Source organism: Populus euphratica, unplaced genomic scaffold (genome assembly GCF_000495115.2).
Source record: "Populus euphratica unplaced genomic scaffold, PopEup_1.0 scaffold141.1, whole genome shotgun sequence".
Taxonomy (NCBI): domain Eukaryota; kingdom Viridiplantae; phylum Streptophyta; class Magnoliopsida; order Malpighiales; family Salicaceae; genus Populus; species Populus euphratica.
This window is the reverse complement of record NW_011499971.1, coordinates 203,835-216,571: the sequence shown is the minus strand read 5'-3', so window position 1 is coordinate 216,571 and position 12,737 is coordinate 203,835. Positions and strand designations below refer to the sequence as shown.

At 30.4% G+C, this 12,737-nt stretch overlaps 1 protein-coding gene across 1 annotated transcript; it reads left to right on the top strand.

Moving 5' to 3' along the window:
• Positions 1-4,126: 4,126 nt before the first annotated feature.
• LOC105139265 (homogentisate phytyltransferase 1, chloroplastic-like) lies at positions 4,127-11,203 on the top strand. The gene is made up of 13 exons (XM_011045640.1): positions 4,127-4,262; positions 4,440-4,487; positions 5,201-5,466; positions 5,648-5,731; positions 5,831-5,905; positions 6,317-6,400; positions 7,000-7,089; positions 7,610-7,711; positions 7,974-8,069; positions 8,206-8,277; positions 8,377-8,472; positions 9,053-9,157; positions 10,811-11,203. Exons 1-13 carry the CDS (start codon positions 4,208-4,210, stop codon positions 10,850-10,852), a joined length of 1,215 nt encoding a protein of 404 aa, XP_011043942.1. The 5' UTR covers positions 4,127-4,207; the 3' UTR covers positions 10,853-11,203.
• The last annotated feature ends 1,534 nt before the right edge of the window (positions 11,204-12,737 follow it).

Below are 12,737 nucleotides of genomic sequence, written 5' to 3'. Positions count from 1 at the left end.
TTGGTTATTAAAGTTTTAATATCATGTCAGAAAATCATCTCAAATCAATAATTTAAGTTGTTAAATAATTTTTTAAAATATTATTTATATTATTCTGTAACTTTAAATATAAAATTGTGTGCACTTTGAAAATAAATTTTAAAATTTCTAGCATATTGTTGTATTTAATTATCATGTTCATATGTATTTGTTTCGTATATAATTTATTTTTCATGTTTCATCTAAATTAAGTTTATATTAAATTTATATTGTGACCCCAAATTAATTGAATCAAAGTTATATGCATGTTTTATTCCTATTGCTTTTTATGTTTGCTTAAATCTTGTGTTTTTTTATGCCAATTATGTATTCGTGATGTTGTTGTTTATTTCTTCTTCTTAAATCCATTATGATTTAGTTTTCATACCAAGCTAATTATATTTTTTAAGCTTTGAGTGTGATTGCTTTTATTTTAACTTTTGTCTGCAATCCTTTATTTTGGGTATTAAAATCTAGTTTTGAATATATATATTCCAAAAAAATCTTCTCAATTGCTTGGCTATTCAAAAATCATGATCCTTGATTAGATGGCCCCTCAAATGATTATATCCCTCGGTTTGCATGCTCCTTTGTTTCTATGTTCTTCGATAATTGTATACTTGATAGATAAATAGATAATACATTATTTTATTTTATTCTAATTAATATTTTTTTTCTTTTATTTTGATTTGTGTACCGATATTTTCTTGTTCAAGGGTGCTCCAACAATGCCTTTGTGAGTGAGTTGCTTTTACAGTTTTCCGTCCAGCCACTACTTAATTGGTTAGCGTACTTCTCAACGTTGCATGCTATTTTATTTTACTTATTTAGACTGAAGGAGTGATGTTATAGGTTCTTGAAATATAAAGGACTTAGTTATATTTATGTTGAAAAATTAAGAACCAAATAAAATAAAATCACTAGCACATAGTTGCCTTTGAATAGACACGTAAACTACATGGGCGGTTTGTGTTATGCCTTAAGTCGCATAAAAACATGTTTTAACATGAAAAATAAATATTTAGGTTGTGGGAATCTTTTTGGTAGCCAGTGGGTCAACCTATAAGTATTTTGATCTGATTCCCTGCTTAACTAGTGTTCCACTGTGTTTCATATTAAAATCACGTAAGAATTGTTCTAATATTACATAATAAGCTTGGTAGTTTCAAAAATAATTTGAACTATTATAAAAAAACATTGTATGACTTTTACTTAAATTTCAATATATCATTATTTAAAAAAATATTTAAATGACAATTATAATATCCCACATTGATGGGTGATGGAATAATAACTGACCTTATTAAGAGTGTTGGTTACGGACTTGTCATGCATGTTTTAGAGAGTTAGGCTCAGAAGTGGACTCGCATCATCAAAAACAAAACTATGAGGATGGTAAGGTCCAAAACGAACAATATATAGCAAGTTGGATAGGGCTATTACATTTGATATTAGAGTCGATCTCACTGGTTGCCCCGCTATGCCAACAAAGTCATCAAACTCCTTTAAAGGGGGTGGATTGTAATATCCCAAATCAGCGGGACAAGGGAGTGGCAATCGATCTTATTAAGAGTGTTGGTTGCTGACTTATCATGCGCGTTTTTGGGTGTTGGGCTCAGAAGTGGGCTAGCATCACTAGAAATAAAACCATGAGGACGGTAAGGCCCAAAGCAAACAATATATAACAAGTTGAGCGTGGTTGTTACATTTAGTATCAAAGCCAACCTCACTAGCTGACGGGGTCGTCGAACTCTTTAAGGGGGATGGATTGTAATATCCCAAATCAGCGGGGGGTGAAGGAGTGATAATTGACATTATTAAGAGTGTTAGTTGTTGACTTGTTATACATGTTATGGGGCGTTGGACTCAAAAGTGGATTCACGTCACCAGGAACAAAACCGTAAGGATGATAAGGCCCAAAGCAAACAATATATAGCAAGTTAGGCGGAGCTGTTACAGTAATCCATTGGATCTACCCAAGTTTCATGCCCCAATTCGACAGATCTGTAATCTGGGTTATAGACTCCATTGGGTCGAGAAAAATTTTTTAAATTATTTTTTTATTTAATTATATGATAAAATGAAATTATTAACAAAATTAGACAACAATTCAATGTTAGGATGTATACTTGAGATCGACAATCCCATATACAACAAATCGAAATAAATTATGAAGCCAGTTTCAAAGTAACCTAAGCTAGCTCCCCAAATCCATGACATGGTTCTTGGATTTAATCGAGCTTAATAATCTTTTTTTTTAAAACTATTTTCTATTTAATTATATAATATATACTTGCAAAATCAGGTACCAACCAAAATAAGATGTTTGTTTAACATTATAATAACATCGAATAAAACAAACTAGAACAAATTATGAAACTTAATGTTTAACTATCCCAAGTTAACTTATCAAATTCGCGATTCGAGTCTGGACTCCTTTACTTTTAATTAATAACCTTTTCTTGAAACTAAACTTTATTTTATTACTCGATAAAAAAAATAAACACGCGTAAAATTAAACACCAACCAAATACTAGGAAGTTTGTTGAGATTATAATAAATCTATAAAAAAATAAATTAAAATTAATTATAAAATCAATTTAAAATTAAAAAAATACTAAAAGATAAAATTAAAAAAATAAAAAACAACTTTGAAAGTTGAAATTAAAAACAAATTAAAAAAAAATAAAAAAAAATCAAGCACTAGGGTTTAAGCTGCCAAAAATGTATATTTGGGACAAACAACAGACATTGTGTTACTTTCCATTTTGCAGACTTTAGCTATAACAGTTGGTTGGAATGCTGGACAATCCACTTCAAGTGGTAAAAAATTTCCTTTCGAAAAACGCAAAAGAAACATCCAAACAAAAATTTAACTCAAATCAAAAAGGTTGTCGAGATATTTTTATGTAAAATAAAAAAAACTTAACTAAAATTTTTTTTGTTGAATAAAATTTATTAGTAGAAAAAATAATAAGTTTTATCATTAAAAAATAACCTTTTGTCACTATATTTTTACCATTGTAATTCGACAATTTTTTATATATTTTTTTTCAAACTCATGAAACAAAATATAAGCAAAATAAAATTTTGAATTAAATTGTTTAATTTACAAACTAAAGGACCGAGAAAGAAATTTGATAAGATCCCAAAGGCAAATGGTGCCGACACATTTTTTTTTTCAAAGGCTCCTATTTTATCTTTATTTCAATTTCAATTTTTATGATCTTTAATTTCTCTTAAACAATAAAATTAGATTATTTTTCATGAAATCAAGTATTAATCCAATAGCCTGACTTTTTTTGAGATATATAACAAATAATTGCATTATTTAAATTAAATTAAATTCCAATCAACACAACATAAAAGAATCAAGATGAAAATAAAAAAAAGGTTAAAATCAAAATTAATATTATAATTTTTTTTACAAACAAAAGGCTTGCTATTTTTTTTTTAAATTTTGGTATTTTAATTTTTAAATTCTTACATACAATAAACTCAAATTCCTTTTTTAGTTAAATAGAGCACATTATTTTTAGATCTTATTTGAAAATAGGATTGCGGTTATTTTTTAAATAACTTTTTATGTTAAAATATATATCAATAATTTTTTTATTTTTTTTAAATTTATTTTTGATATTAATATATTAAAATAATTTAAAAATACTAAAAATATATTAATTTGAAGTAAATAAAAAAATAAAAAAAAATTAAAAAGTAATTTTACAACACAGAATTAAATATACACACAGGAAAAAAAAATTTAAATGACCATTGTGAGAAAAACAAAAATTAAAACAATGTGCAAATCCAGACAAGCCACATAAAACAAAAACTTAGGGGTTGTAGTTTCTTGTTTAATTAAGAATGGCAACAAGTACTGTCCAAATTGATCACCTCCCACTTGCCGTTCAGCTGGAGTACAGGACAGATATTTTCATTTCCCCAGATGCTTGCGAACGAGCGTAGTCGGACTCCTGTCGTTCGTTGCTAGACCAATATTAAAAACAGAAAAAAGGGTTGCAATATTTTGTCTGAAAATGGTTAATTTCCAGCACTGCCATTGGCTACGAGCAAACAGTTTTGGGCACATTTCACGTGTTTTTGGTTGATTGCTACACGTCTTTTGGAGCCAGGAGAAAAACAACTGAGAGTCCATTTCTTGATTGATTAAGGGATTGTCAAAAAAATGGAGTCTTTGCTTCGTGGGTCCTTTCCTCAGCTTAGCTCTTCACTTCCTTGTGGTATTTTTTCCTTTTTTCTCGTTTGATTAACATCTCTGTTCTGTACTTTAATATATCCTGGTCGCTTTTTTTTCCCCTTCATTTCTCTGCTTGTTTTATTTGGGCTCATTTATTTTTCCCTCTTTTTTTTTTCCCATTTATATCTGATATTGCATGCAATTATTAATTGATTGACAGATGGGAATTACCTGGGCGAGACCAAATTCAAAGTGGGTCATTCTCCAAGTATGTTTTTGCCTACTTCCTATTTTTGTTTTTGTTCTAAATATTGTTGGTAATGTTATGGCTTCTCTCTGCAAAATTTTGTTGTTTTCCTTTTCTTTTTTATTCTGTTCTGACCTCTGCTGATTTATAATTGCTTGTGCTGGATTTGGATCAGAGTTTAATTCAATTTGGGGTAAAAAAACAATTGAACTGACAATACTTGAAAACCTATATTTGGTTGATCTGTTTGAATAAAAACTACTAAAAATGGTAGAGCAAACGGTGATTGTTTAAGTTTTTTGTCCTTCAGTGCAAGCTTATTAATTACTATAACATTTTTATGCGGTGCCTTTGTTGTGAAAATGGGGTCATTTTATCTTTGTTACAAATGGTTGAGCAAGGGATCCATAGTTTATTAATTATCATATGCAATATGCCACCTCTTGAATTATTCAACCTTTAATGTGATTTTTTTTATAAATATGATAAAGTTCATGAATTCTCGTAGAATAGCTTATTTTGATAATTAGATATTCCTTTGCTCCTAAAATTTAGTTCCAGGGCGGGATTATGGTTCTGCATTTGTGTTTCAGTAATGGATCGTTCTTTTAGTTCATGTTGATTGTTTCCAGCTCTCTGATTTCAACAATTTTACATCTAATTACATACTCACTTTGCTTCTATATAACCACAATTCCTAATTGTTCTGATTGTCGGTATAACTGGTTCTATAGGAGAAGTTCAGGTTTACAGGTGCAGAGCAAGGAAGATCCTAGAAAGACAGTGTGTTGTTAGGTTTCAGCGGCATCATAGTGGATTTTCTGTGAAAAAATCTACAAATTACCAGGAAAATAATGCTAAGTTCTTAGTGCATGCTACCTCTGGGCAACCTTTTGAATCTGAGTCTGGAGCTTATAATCCTGAGAGTACTTCAAAATCTGTCAAAAATGCCTTAGATGCTTTCTACAGATTTTCACGGCCTCACACTGTTATAGGCACAGTTAAGTCAAAGTTTGTCATATAAATTCAACAAAATTTTAATGATCATTGTATGCCATTTCCAACTTCTAAAGTTTTTGTAAAGATCACCATGTAATTGATGTTTATGAATCTGATTTTCTCTCTCACACTTTCCAGTCAAAAGAAAAAGAAATTGTTCACCTTTACTTCTCTGTCAACAGGCTTTGAGCATCTTATCAGTTTCTCTCCTTGCAATTGAGAAGCTCTCGGATATTTCTCCACTATTTTTCACAGGGGTGTTGGAGGTAATGCCCAATGATTTCAGGTTAATTTAAAGAGTTCATTAATTGGCTGAAATAATTAAAATCACCATCATCTATTTAATAATTATTTTGGTATTTCAGGCTGTGGCTGCTGCTCTCATGATGAATATTTATATTGTGGGTTTAAACCAGTTGACTGACATCGAAATAGACAAGGTACCTTTTCTTAGTAAATCATTTTAATAAATTAAAAACAAAAGAAATGGGAATTTTCCAACTAATAACTGAAGACTCAGTGGACTGCAAGGATCAGTTATTTGTTGACTTTAAAGATCTTCTCTTGACTTTCTACCAAATTTATCAAATAGTCTCTTTTTTTTTCTTTCCTTTTTGAGAAATGATCAGATAGTTTAGCAGTCTTTAAATATTAGTTCAGCAGTAGAAATGCCTGCAAAGTTTGCTTCCGGCAATTTGATTGACCCTGTCTGACTAAATTATGTTGAACTGTCATTATTGGATTTGCTCAACTTTCTGTCTAGGTAGCTCGAATAACTTTACGAAAATAGACAGGTAGATAGGTTTATTTGGATTTCCATTGCTATATGTGTACTGTATGTTTCATTACAGGTTAACAAGCCATATCTTCCATTGGCGTCGGGGGAGTATTCCATAAGTACTGGTGTGATGATTGTTACATCTTTCTCTATCATGGTATATATATTCAAGAATATTCTTATTGGTTGATTGTTACATGCTTGTAGTTGTGGATAATTCTTGAATTCTTATGATTGCACAAAAATGTAAATATAGCGTTGTCTTCTCTGTATCTGTCTGCTCAAAATTACCCTAAGAAATTAGTGAATAGCTCCTGTAATCCTGGTTAGAAAATCCCAAGCTAGCAAGTGGAGAGACCCATAACATGCACTTCAAGGCTGTGCCAGCTCAACCATTGCTCAATATGCTATTTGAGAATTGATTGCAATATTATTCGCACTTGCAGAATGGGGGGGTGGGGGGTGGGGATTGATTATATGCCTTCATCTGCAAACCAGTTTTTCAAAATTGTAGTGGTATCTTTTGAAATATCATAATTTATTTGTATTTTTCTTTCTTGTCGATTGATCTGGTATGAATAGCAAATGAAACTTGGGGAATGTTATTAGATGGTCCATGATTTGTAGTAAAATACTGTGTATTTGTAAATCATCCATTATAGTTGGTGGAGTTTCTCTTTCCACATTTAGAATTCTCATTGACTATATTTGGATTGTGGATTCCAATGAAAAAACGTTAATTACTCCTTTTTCCAGAGTTTTTGGCTTGGATGGATCGTAGGTTCGTGGCCATTATTTTGGGCTCTTTTCATCAGTTTTGTTCTTGGAACAGCATATTCAATCAATGTGAGTTGATCGAACTACCACTACAGATGCTTGTGCACATATGCAAGCGCACCTTTAATTTCATGCATGCTTGTACATTGTTTTCCGCTATTATTTCTTTTATTGGAATTAAGGGGTTAAACATTAAATACCTGTCTTGTGTATCTTGCATTCTGCAGCACTTGTTTCTTGTTTACTATATAAAAAATTTGCAGTTTGCATTGGTGAACTGTGCATGAAGGCATCATGTCATTTTAGTGATGTAATTGAGCTAATAAAGCTGATGGCATCAGATGTCACTTTTGTGTGTATACCACTTTCATTTCAAGAAATAAGGTTTTGCTCTGGGTTAAGTTCAATTAGCATTCATATTTTGGAACTTAATGGCTTTGCAGATTATGTTTTCTGATAGTGCTTACTGGATCTTTTATTACATCAGTTTCTGGTCACAATTTTGGAAGATTCAGTGATGGTTTAAATGATGATGTATTACATGGTTGGTTTCTAATGGAATTGTCATTGTATCTTTGTGTTATTCCAGCTGCCACTGTTGAGATGGAAAAGGTTTGCGTTCGTTGCAGCGGTGTGCATCCTAGCTGTTAGGGCAGTGATTGTTCAACTTGCCTTCTATCTGCATATGCAGGTACTAGAAAGATATTGAGTACATAAAATTAAGGGCCTCCAAAACACCTTTACTGGGATTTTACCCGCAGAACACTGTGTGACACTTTTTGTTGTGTTGGTGCTTTAGACTGTTCTGACTAGAATGTAATGAAAATGACCATCGTTGTTGTATTAAGCAATTTTCTGGCATAAATGAGTGTGGAAGCTTTTGACTTTGGAGTCTTGTTACACAGCCACTAACATGTTAAGAGCCTAATTATTACTGTGCTGACAATTTCCAGAGCCATGTGTATGGAAGACCACCTGTCCTTTCAAGACCTCTAATTTTTGCAACTGCATTTATGAGCTTCTTCTCAGTTGTTATAGCTCTTTTCAAGGTAAATGGGATTTATTTATTTATTTCTAATTTCAGTAATAATGGAGGAGTAGAGGCAGACAATTTTGAAGTTAGCTGTTTGTCAATAAACATGTTCCTGTAAATTAAAGAGATTTATTTTCACCTTGTATGGGCAGGACATACCTGATATTGAAGGAGATAAGATATTTGGCATTCGTTCTTTTACAGTGCGTTTGGGTCAAAACCGGGTCAGTTTAGAACATCTTATACATTTTTGAAATGTAAAACTCCTAGTAACCTTTGTTTTTACTAATGTCTCTTAGCTGTACTTGTTTTCCCTTGCTCAGGTATTTTGGACCTGCATTTCATTACTTGAAATTGCTTATGCTGTTGCCATTTTGGTTGGAGCAGCATCTTCCTATACTTGGAGCAAATATATCACGGTAGTGCTTTTGCTTCTTTATTTATAAAGCTGACATTTCTGAGCATTTACAGATTTTATTTCTTCTAGAGTACATTCAGTGATATACATTCTTCCTTATTTTGTTTTTGAAGTGGAAAATGAAGTGTAAAAAAATGACTAGAGTGTTGGAACACATGTTTCCACAAGTCAGCTGAAATGATTACATAAATCTTTATTGCTAAGCATAAATCTAAGTTATAACTGGCCTTCCATGCGAGTTCTGAGACCCTGCATTTTTTTGAATTCCTGTAATGATGGCTTCCTTTACAAAATGGCAAAATCTGAAGCATTTAGAAACACTTAGTCCAATATGGATTAGCACTGACTCTTAGATAATAAAAACTGTTGATTAACAAGGATATCTAATTTACGTCTTATCATGAACTTGCATTGGAATGAGGGGTGAGGGGGGATTTCATATACTGAGTGGTCTGAGATCTTCTATTGGGATGTTGGCTGGATGCATGTATTATTTATAGTTTCATAAAAAGAATGATGAAATTTTTTTCTTACTTCCACTTTTACTCATGCTTTGCTTTAAACTGATTGCATTTGGCTAGATATTGGGTCATGGCATCCTGGCTTCAATACTGTGGAACCGTGCCAAATCTGTTGACCTGAAGAGCAAAGCTTCAATAACTTCCTGCTACATGTTTATTTGGAAGGTAACCCATCTACTTTAGATTATGAATTCAACACTGCAGGAAGAATGTGTAAAAATAGACTACCCTATAAAACTGGTCAATGTCACTCCAAATAAATCAATGAATAGATAACATGTTTATTTAGCGTGTAATGCTTCTCAATGCATGATTTCTGTTATATATTTTTTCTTGTCATTTTAAACTTCAGCTAGGTAGTTATATTTGCATCAATCATGTAACAGCTTGCTTGGAACCAATGTGAAATTGAATTCAATTCCACATGTGATCTGAATTCAATTGATAACTTATTACAATTCTTATGTTAGGAATAAAATACTAAATCACAATTGAATTTAATTATACTATTTGGAATACCTGTGGAATTAAATTGAATTAGCAATCTTAACTATTCTGACTCTAATTCGAAATTGCATGGTATATCTTCTCAGTAAATAATTTGTTTATAAAAAAAATATCACATTGTGCTCCCTCATGCTGGCATTCAGCATGGAGCTTTTTCCAAGCTATGCCCTAAACTTATATTCAATAGAACTAGAAGGTTAATTGTTTATATTTTGTATTGTAAAGGACGTGTTTAGTTGTCTACTCTCCCACTCTCTCCCTCAATGAAATTTTCTTCCTTTAGCGGAGAAAAAGAGACACCATAGAATAAACATATACAATATAGAAAAATAAAAGAAAAGGACTCAACTTGCAATTATCCATGTTAATTGTCAAACAAAGTAGAGAGCAGTACTTTGAAACCCATTGAACTATGATCATGCCAACTCTTATGCGCTGAACAAGAAGCGTCCACCATTCTCCTTTTCCCCACAGAGAAAAATTGCTTTCATCAAATACAAGAGTAGTTACCTATTAAATACAATGTAAATAGGTGTCTGGAAAATCATATTATCAGGTAGGAGAAGGTAACATAGATGTTCAATTTGAAGTAAAAAGAAGTTTTTGTTGAAAAAAACAAAGAGCGTATTTTTGGAATAGTTCTTTCAATGTTAATTTTAAGAGGAATTGATTTACAAATTAGAGGGTCTCCCCTCTGATTTCCTTTTGTCTATTTTTTATGATTTGAATTCCATTTGGAATTCAAATCAATACATCAAAAGGGTTCCAAGCACAAGTATTGATTTAAGCTTTAGAATTGAATTCAATTCCAAAGATTCCAAAAAGTCTTACGTTCTTATTTTGTAAAGAGTTCAATCTTTCTGTACTAAGAAAAGTTGTCCAACTTTTTATTCTTATTCATTTATGGCTAGTGAGTTTGAATTCAAAATCTAACAAACATGCTCCTTCATTGCTACCTGATCTGATTGAGTCTGCATAAAAATCTGGAAATCAGCATTCGATCTTGGTTGCTATTATCTCTTTCCCATACCGTTTTTTTTTTTAATCTTTTGGATAGGATTGTAGTAGAAACATAGAGAAGTATCACAAATAATTAATAATAATGCTGGCTAGTCTGGTCTACACAGAGCTTGTTTAGGCTGGTCCAAATTAGAGATAGTGCATGCCTGGGTGCTGGTGGAGCATTCTATTTATATCAAGAGTGAATTGGCAGACTACACAAGCTTCACATCTTTACACAGTGATTAATCTGTTTCTCCAAACTTAATAAATTGGTGCGACTCTTTCTAACATGAAGTGTTCCTCGTGCAGCTGTTTTATGCCGAATACTTGCTCATACCACTTGTAAGGTGATAATTACCGATCACTTTAGAAAGTGGATCCGTAAATTCTTGACAATTATGCTCTGTCCGAACGAAACTTGAAGATTCCGTAAGGTATTGCATGGCCTGGCTTCTTCTGATAAATTGTGAAATGGAAGTTTAACGTGGTTAGAAAATCGGTGCAGGAATGCTATCATGCAATGATGGCAGCATGCTGTTGCATTCTTGATCACGTAATAACATAAGATCTTCAATTTAGTTACAGTCGATCTTGAGTTGTGCTTTGGCTCTCACTTGATTTGGAGCGAGTACTCCATGGAATAAAAAGTTGATGAGATGTTTAAATGGCCTTCCCGAATTCAAAGAGTCCACCTTGTTTCTAGATATTAATGTCTTCCATTATCCTGCAAAAGTGCTATTTGGTTTGCAATCAGGGACTAGATCTTGAATTATTTTTTTATTTTTTTAGTTAAAAAATATTTTTCAGCATTTTAATAAGATATGAAAATGAACTTGAAAATAATCTATTAATATTTTAATTTTATTTTCAAGTTTATCTACCATGTAACTATTTGACCATGTGATATAAAAAAATATTATATCATGTATTTATATATAATTTATTTTATAAAATGTAACTATACATATAATATATTTTAAATATAATATTATAGACATAAGTGAAATCTATTAGTATTTTTTTATTTTTAAAACCTTAATTTTTTTTTTTTGTTGAAAAAGCCAAATTAATATTGAAGGTTACACGTCTATAGAATTATAGATATAACCTTGTTAAATATTAGCTAATGGTATCAAGTAAGAGTTAGATATTTGGGTTTCTTGTTATGTAGATTTTGTATTGGGGATAAATAGATACAAAAATTATGATAGGTTTTTTGGATAAAAGATTTTTTATAAGGGGGTTTAGGTAATTATTCCTTCATGTATACATACATACATACATACATACATACATACATACATATATATATTTATTTATTTATTTATTGTACACCATATTTTTATTTCCTTTAAGCATTAGAAAATAAATATAAATACTTTTTTTTTAAATAATCCATCAAGTAGAATTTTGAGTTATTATCTTTTTTAAAATAGTAAAATTTTTATTTTTATCAAATATCTTTTTGGTTCTAGGAGGATATTGATTGAAAATAATTTTTTTAAGATATTGTATTTTTAAAACACAATTTATATAATTTAAAATGTGATTATTATATAATATAACTTGTTTTGTATTCTAATATATTTTCTAGCAATATCATCTAAATTAAAGTATTGTATGCACTAATATATTGAATTAATATACTTTTTTATTGCATATTAACATATCCTAATATATTTTTTTCTACATAAATATATTAGTAATGTATTATTTTCTTAATTATATTATATTTTAAAGTATTTTATTAAAATATTATTGATTTTGAATCCTTCATGTAAAGTATTGTTTGCTCTTTTAAATTGGAAAACGCTTCTTTCCATTTCAAGTTTATGTTTTTCTTCTACAGGAAAGTGAATGTTTTTTTAATGTAGCTAAACATGAGAAATTCAACATATGCTTTCTAAAAAGTATATTAATTTGATATATTATTCCATATAATACTTTATAGGAAAGTGAATGTTTTTTTTATAATGTAGCTAAAAAAATATGTTTTCTAAACATGAGAAATTCAAAATATGTTTATTAAAAAAATATTCTCTAACAAATAAACAAGGTTTGAACTATATCAAAGTGTTTATGAGTTAACAAGCTTCTGAAGCGTGTTTTCAAATTTTATTTAGCAAAAAGAACACCAATTTTTTTTTTTAAATTGAATTTTTCTTGATATGATTTTGATTTTTTTTCCCAATATATTTCAGAATTTTCCAGTATATTTTAAACAAAAAGATGGGGA